The sequence below is a fragment of the Trachypithecus francoisi genome, unplaced genomic scaffold (assembly GCF_009764315.1).
Source record: "Trachypithecus francoisi isolate TF-2019V2 unplaced genomic scaffold, Tfra_2.0 Lachesis_group10, whole genome shotgun sequence".
Taxonomy (NCBI): domain Eukaryota; kingdom Metazoa; phylum Chordata; class Mammalia; order Primates; family Cercopithecidae; genus Trachypithecus; species Trachypithecus francoisi.
In genome coordinates this window covers 95331555-95338556 of record NW_022681455.1, presented here as the reverse complement: position 1 = coordinate 95338556, position 7002 = coordinate 95331555, and the positions used below count along the sequence as shown (strand labels likewise).

Genomic DNA, 7002 nt, shown 5'->3' with positions numbered 1-7002 from the left:
CGAACCCACATCGTTGGCCGGCCTCCGGCGCAGGGCGTTGATTCTTCCTCATTAGAGATTCAGATGCATCCTGACTTTTCATTTTGAGATGAAGTATGCGGGATTAAAACGAGAAAATAAAACCCCAAAAATATTTTTGTAGCTGCTCGGACTCTTGCATCTAAGCTGGGAAAAGTGCTAAAGCGACGACAAGCCTGATGGAGTCCACAACGGCCTCGTTATCTAGGCAAATGGCCTCGAACTTTTGAAGGCCACTTGTCCAAAAAGAGGCCCGTTGTGAGGGGGAGGGATCCTTTCAGGTGCTCCCCTCGCTTCCCCCAAGTGGCTGTGGCGCTCCCTCCTCCCCCTCCGCCCACTCTGCAATTTCCGACTCTGCAAAGTGCAGGCTTGAAATTCAGGACAAGTGTGACACCTACCTGTGAAAGGGGGAAACCGTCCCCTCGCCCGTCCCGCTCGACCCCAGCCCCGTAGCTGAGCGGGCACTCCTGCGCCGCCCGCCACCCGCACCGTCTGGGATGGAACGTTCATAATTTAATCAAATCCAAAGAGATCAATGCCCAAATTTGAAGGGGCAGAGAAGAAGACGGTGACTTGGGAAAGCCTTCCTCTTGGCAACCCTGAATACTCCCGCCCGCATTAGCCCGAAGCATCCTTGAAATAGTAATAAGGGCTAAATCCGGCATAAAATCGAACTCATTAGCAAAGTTCACCAGCCGATTGCTTTGCATAAAACACGACACTGATTGGAAGTAATTAGGTTAAGCGATGGCGCTCGGGTGGTGTGTGTCCCTAACTGGCTTTGCCATCTTTTCTCCCTTCTGGGCACACACTTGGGTCTCTCTTCTCCTTCCTCCAGGGTCCAGTCTCTCCCATACAGCCCGCATCAATGATCCAGATCTGCTTTCTGGGCAGGGCCATGTTCCCCGGGGCTTGCAACCTAATTATGTTTTTCCCCTGGCACACTTGAAAGTCTGTGGAACCTTTCAATCCCCACTTTGAAAAAAGTTGCAGTTTGCACCTTTTGACCAAGGCAATGGACAGTTTATTGAGGCTTCTAAAAAGTAATGAGTGGCTCTCATTATGTTAAAATCTCTTTTAATTAAATATTTTGCATTTTACAAAGGCTCCTGCAGTTTCTTTCACTTTTTAAATCTAAGAGTATAACCTGTTTCCTTTCTGTAATAATACTTTAGCTCATACCCAGCAGAATCAATAGGTGTAAAAAATTAAATTAAACTTGTATTTTTAAACTATGAAACAGTTTTGGGGAAACACAAATGTATATATTTATATTACAAAAAAACATTAAATGCCTGTACAGGTGTCTTGATTTCATAATTTACTTCAAAGATAATGAATTATCAATTTAAATACAAAAATGCTACATTAAATATACAGAATAAGATTTAATACAAATCCTTTTTTAATTTTTCTTTTCGGTTGGTTAAGACTTTTGTGTGTGTGTGTGGAGATGTTTACATTTTTATGTCATCCATCTCCATAAACTATAAACTTTTGAATAGGAGGGGTAGTTTATTTTTTTCTCTCTCTTTCTCAGTGATGGAAAAATAACTGCCAAGGCCATGTTTTTAATAAATTAGAAAAGTCCGGGACCGACGCAGCCCGCGTTAAATGTCGGACATACCTTTCTTCAATTCATAGGGAGAGTCTTTGCACAGGTCTAGCTGAGACTGGCTCCGCAATATTTTCGGGTCTTTAGCCAAAGCGTCCGCTCGGTTCAACACGGTCTGGTTTAATCCATTGAAATGAGACCCCGGACCGGTTGTGGGCCCCGGCCCGGGCCCTGGGTGGCCATGAAGGTGTCCGAAGGAGCCATAGTTCGTGTAGCCGGGATAGAAGGGCGCGGTGTAGTAGAGAGGCCGGGACAGCACCGTCCCGCCTGGAAAAGGACACTGCGCCGAGGGCGAGCGCGACGGCGCCGGGGCCGGCGACGCACGGCTGCCTCCTAGGGCTTGCCCAGCTATGGGCCCGGGACACGGTGGGCATGGAGAGCCCTCGCTCCCGCCACCCCCGTCCTTGACCTTGTCCGAGGATGTGGCGATCTCTGCCAGAGACCACAATTTGGGCTTGGCGAGCACCGCCGGAGGCGGCGGCGGAGGCGGCGAATGGATAACCGAGGGCCCGCCGGGACCCGGGGGCAGCTCTCCCGCGGCTGGATGCGGGCCCGGCGCCGGCGCGCCCGCCGGGTAGTGAGGGGCCGGGTCCTCCGCCAGCCGCGCCGCCGCTGGCCCAGCCGGGGAGGGCCCGCCGGCGCGGGGGGCGCCCTGCAACGCGTCGAGGCGGCCCTCCGAGGGCGGCTCCTTAAAATCCGAGTCGCTGAGGCTGCCCTCGGTCTCCTTGCCAGCAGGGGTGGGTGGTCCCTGAAGCCGTTCGCAGCCCGAAGCCGCCTTCTGCTCAGCTCCTCCTGCGGGTGAAATCCAGGCTGTCAGAGGCGCAGTGGCCACGCGGCGGGACCCGGTTCCAGCCCGCAAAGGTAGAGACCCCTGCCCCCAACCTCCAGGCCCCGTGCGCGCCCCCTCTAGGTCTCTCTTTTCCTTTTTACTCCCGCCCAACATGCCCTTTCCCGTGTCCACCAACCTGATTCAGGGCCCTCGGGGTCGCCCTTGTCCTCGGGCTTCTGGGGCTCGTCCTCGTCGTTCTTTTCCAGGTCAATGTTCTCCTCCTCTTCTTCGTCCTCGCTGCGGTTCCGCGGCGTCCACGTCATTTTATTCTCTTTCTTGAGGCGCCGGCGCGCGTTGGCGAACCAGGTGGACACCTGGGTGAGGGTCATCTTGGTGATGATGGCCAGCATGATCTTTTCGCCCTTGGTGGGGTAGGGGTTCTTGCGGTGCTCGTTGAGCCAGGCCTTGAGCGTAGCTGTGGCGTCCCTTGTGGCGTTCTTCCGGTACGCTGGATCCCCGTAAGGGTACGAGCCCAGGGGCGCCGCGTAGGGATGGTACCCCAAGGAGCCCGCCATGCCGGGTGTGTGGTCATAGGGAGAGCCCTGCGGTGGAGACGCAGAGGTGAGTGTGGGCCTTGGTCTCCACTGCCATCGGAACGACCGAAGCACCCTGCGCTCCCCGGGGTCTGTGGGTGGACGAGGCCCGCACTCCAGCTTCCTCTGGGGCAACGCTGGCGGGGTTCAGACCTAGGAGCAACTCCTCCCCCTCCTCAGAAGGCAGCGGGGACCTCAATTCCTGGGTCAGGTCCTTCTGGGGCCCCTGAAGCTGTCCCGGCCTCGGTGCCTCCCATAGGCCCCCATCTGCCCGGGCACGTCCGTACCCCGTGCGCAGATCTGGCCAGGGCGGCCCGGCCTCCATCCAGATAGAGGCCTGGGCAACTGAGGCGACTCCGCGGTCCCGCGCGGGAGCGGCCGCACGTTGGGCGCAAGGGGGGAAAACAAGGGAAGTAAAGGCTCTTGCTCTTTTTTTTTTTTTCCCAACACGCTAAGAAATGCAAACAAAAAGCTGAGCCATGCCCAGGCACTCCCACCCTCCAAAAATACTAACCCAGACCGAAGTTACAACCCGGCCGAAAAATCCCGGATACACCGCAGCTCGACCGACTTTTCTGAAATTTAATACCCGTAAATCGGATTGCGAAGATAGGATTACGGATTTGCAACATTTTGGAGGACTAATTAAAGGCTAGGCCAAACACATTTACATTAACTTAGCACGCTTCTGCTCAAATTTCGGGTCTATTTCTTTTGAACTACTTTTCCAAAATGGCAAAACCAAAAATATAAAATTTGCAGGGCAGCCCGGAGCTTACGTTTACACCAAATGCTGCTCTTTAATTGCAGCTACCTCTCCCCACAGAACCCCTTCCCGCAAGCTCAGCGATTCGAGCAAGACGCGGCTCTCTTTTCCGAGCAACTCTTGAGTCCGAGGCCTGGGCGAAGCCGGGGGAGACAATCGCCCAAGTCTGAAGGGGTCGCGAAGCTTGGCGGGGGAGGTCGGTGTTGGCGCCTAGGCCCGTGTCCCCCTTCGCCCCCGTCCTCCCGCCGGGCCCCTGCTGCCCCTCGCCAGCCGCGGATCCCGCTCACTTACCACGTACGAGGAGAAGGCGGCGGCGGCTGCGGCCGCGGGGTCTGCGCCGTACTGGAGGTGCGAGTTGTAGCCCGGCGAGGGCGCCGTGAAGGCAGTCGAGCCAGCGTAGGGCGAGAACGCGGAGCCCGAAGAAGAGCGGCCGAGTTCATCCGTGCGGGGCCCCGAAATGACGCTGGTGCTGTACGCCGGGCACGAGTAGAGCGCCAGCGAGGCGGACGGCTGGTACAAGTAGCCCTGCGGATAGGACATGGCCACACACGGGCATGGGGCGCGCCGCGCCGCGGCCGCCAACGAGCCGGGCGGCGCCCTGCGAGGGCGAGCGGGCGGGCACCTGGCCTCTGGCTGCCCTGGGCCGCAGCTCTTCTGGCCCCGGCTCCGGGGCTCCGGCCCGCGGCGCCTCCTCGTTGGCTTCCCGCGCGCCTCCGGCTGCGACCGCCGCGCCCGCTCCTCTGCGCGCCTCGCTCGCCCCAGCTGGGCTTTTTCCCCTCCCCTCCCTTGCTGCTTTCTCTTTTTTCCCCTCGCTCTTTGCACCGGGGGGCTCTGCTTTTGGCTTTGCAAAGGTCCTGCCAAGATGCTAAGTTGGAAATTGAGGATTCTGACGCCTTGTGCGCGTCCGAAGCTCCTCCTTCCCGGGGTGTAGTAGGTGGGAGGACTGGCAGGAGCTTCTGGGCGGCCGCAGCCAACCCGGCCGCCAGGCGCGCCTCGCCCTCTCCCTCTTCCTCCCCGGCTCCCTCTCCCGCTCGCTGGCGTTCCTCTCGCCCCTCCCTAGCGCCCGCCTCCCCTCCGCGGCCCCCCTCTCACCCCTCCTCTTTGCCTCCCCTTTTCCCCTCCCCGGTCTCTCCCTCTTTCTCGCTTTCTCTCAGACTCTCGAGCGCCGGCCCCAGGATGACAATCACATCCCAGGAGCGCCGATATCTTCCAACTTTCCTCTTCTGCTAACTTGGGGCGGAGTGGCAGTCCCGACGCACGGCCAGCCCTGCAGCGGGTCCCGCCGCCCCGAAGCACAAAGGGAACAAGGCCGCGGGCTGTGCGCCGGCGAACGCTCTGCGCTCTCCTAGCCACAGTAGATTGCGGACTTAGCGGATTTCTTGTTCTTCGGCAGGCTGGGCTCCGAGGCCGTTCGTTGCCCACCTCCCTCTGGCGTCTTCCCCAAGACAGGGAGGTCGAGAGCCAGCTGGAGATCCGGAATGAAAGTCTCTGGGAGAGCCGATGGATGGCCCGCGCCCAGGGCGCTGGAAGTCCGGGATGACTGCCCCTCTGCGCCGGCAGCAGCAGGTGGGCGAGAGACAGGCCTCAGACGTCTGCACGTCTTCGTCTAGCTTTCCTTCTACCGACACGGCGTCGGACGGCGAGGGAAAAGACACTGGTGCCTGGAATTACCGGGGTAGCCTTTTTCTAGAGTATGGGTGGTGGGCAAGAACTGCCAGAGAATCAGCTACACCCGAGGAGGTCTCGGGACTGTCCCCAGCTCCACTCCCACGCCTCTCCGCCTCTTTCTCCCGGCTTTCCAATCGCACGCAGCTCGCACCGCCAAGTCGGTGGTGGTGGAGGGAGCAGATCCCCTTCCCTTTTGTTCAACTAAGTCGCCTTCCCCTTCGCACGCACTCTCGCACCCGCCCACGCTCCACTGCAAACACTGGGCAGAGCAGTGCCCAACCCAACCACTGTTTGTTCAGCGAGGCGCTGGCGAGGCAAACACACACAACTGAGTCAGAGGCAGAGCCCTTGCCCACGACGGCCACACAGTTAGAATACAAAACAGACCCTCTCCTCTCCTCCTCCCGCCGCCACAAGCCACGGACGCACTCGAACTCTGGGACAGACAGGGGCGCTGGTGAACTAGGACAGAGGATGGCACAGGTTTGGGCACACCGCGGAAGCTCGGGATTTCGGGAACTTCGCATAATGGGGCCACACGCAAGCCCAAGCATAACTATATACAAAGTTTCTCGCACTGACTTTGACGGGCGAGATGTACTTTATTTCGCGAGCTCACGCTAACCCATCCGCTGCACCGGCACCCTCTCGGCAGTGCGCCCTCGTGCACACGCGTTGTCTCCTCCCCTCCGTCCGCTCCCCTCCCCCAGACACCGCCCACCAAGAGGACTGACCGGCTCAGACTACATTCTCCGAGAAACCCTGGGTCCGCCCAGCCCAGTGCCTGACACCTCCTTCACCTATGATTGGGCCCTGGCCTCTCTGGGCTCCGCCCCCCGGTGACGTAATGCCGCCTTCCTGCTAGTCTCGGCGCCAAAGGGGCGGGGCGAGGCGGGGCCTCGATCGCGCTATTGTCATGGAGACGGGAAGCTGGCGGCAGCGGGGACAGCTGGGCCGAGGTGGCTTCCAGCCGGCCAATGCCTAAGCGAGGCGGAACGCCCCGGGCGGCCCGACCCTGGGGCAGTGTGGAGCCGGCCAGTGGTGGCCTCGCCGGTGGCCTCTTCCCGGGCTCGCAGTAGGCCCGAGTCTTCGCTGGGAGCTCCCGCGAGCAGCGTCCCCGCCCTGCTGCCCTCGCTCCCGCCTCTTGCAGCCCCACGGCCCCTCAGCGCCCGCCCCCGGCTCCGCCCGCCGCAGCCGCAGCCCCTGGCGCTAACGGTCGGTAACGGCCCGCGCGCGCCGCCCGCCGGGGGCTCGCGCCAGCCACGAGGGAGCGTCCGCGGCCCGCGCGCCCGCGCGGCAGAGGAGAGGTGAGCCCCCGCCCGGGCCAGGCCCCCTGGCCGTGCCGTCCGCCCCTCGAGCCGCGTCCCCTGGTGGGCCGGACGGACGCGGCGGTGCTCAGCGCGCGACCAGAGGTCCCGTGGGCGAGGGCCTGGGCCTCGGGCCGCGTAGGCGCCGAACGAGCCTCTCTGGGTGTCGGCGTTCCGCGGCGGGCGCGCGTGGGCGTGGCCCCTCAGTCCACGCGTGGCCACTCAGTCGCCGCGGCTCTCGTCCGGGACGCGGCTTTCCGGAGTAG

General features: G+C 60.7%; 1 protein-coding gene across 1 annotated transcript; it reads right to left on the bottom strand.

The window, feature by feature from the left end:
• Nucleotides 1-1019: 1019 nt before the first annotated feature.
• Nucleotides 1020-4622, bottom strand: IRX5 (iroquois homeobox 5). Its single transcript, XM_033218427.1, has 3 exons — nt 4053-4622; nt 2599-3004; nt 1020-2425 (listed from the first exon to the last, which is right to left on the bottom strand). The coding sequence occupies exons 1-3, from the start codon at nt 4299-4301 to the stop codon at nt 1629-1631; spliced, it is 1452 nt and encodes a 483-aa protein (XP_033074318.1). The 5' UTR covers nt 4302-4622; the 3' UTR covers nt 1020-1628.
• Between the last annotated feature and the right edge of the window lie 2380 nt (nt 4623-7002).

Bases quoted from the DNA above. Each gene is read 5' to 3' on its own strand.
- IRX5 (XM_033218427.1), bottom strand. From the start codon at position 4,301: ATGTCCTATCCGCAGGGCTACTTGTACCAGCCGTCCGCCTCGCTGGCG. The intron at 3,005-4,052 runs GTAAGTGAGCGG...TCTCCACCGCAG, and splicing joins CCGCCTTCTCCTCGTACGTG to GGCTCTCCCTATGACCACAC. The intron at 2,426-2,598 runs GTTGGTGGACAC...TTTCACCCGCAG, and splicing joins CCCCGAGGGCCCTGAATCAG to GAGGAGCTGAGCAGAAGGCG.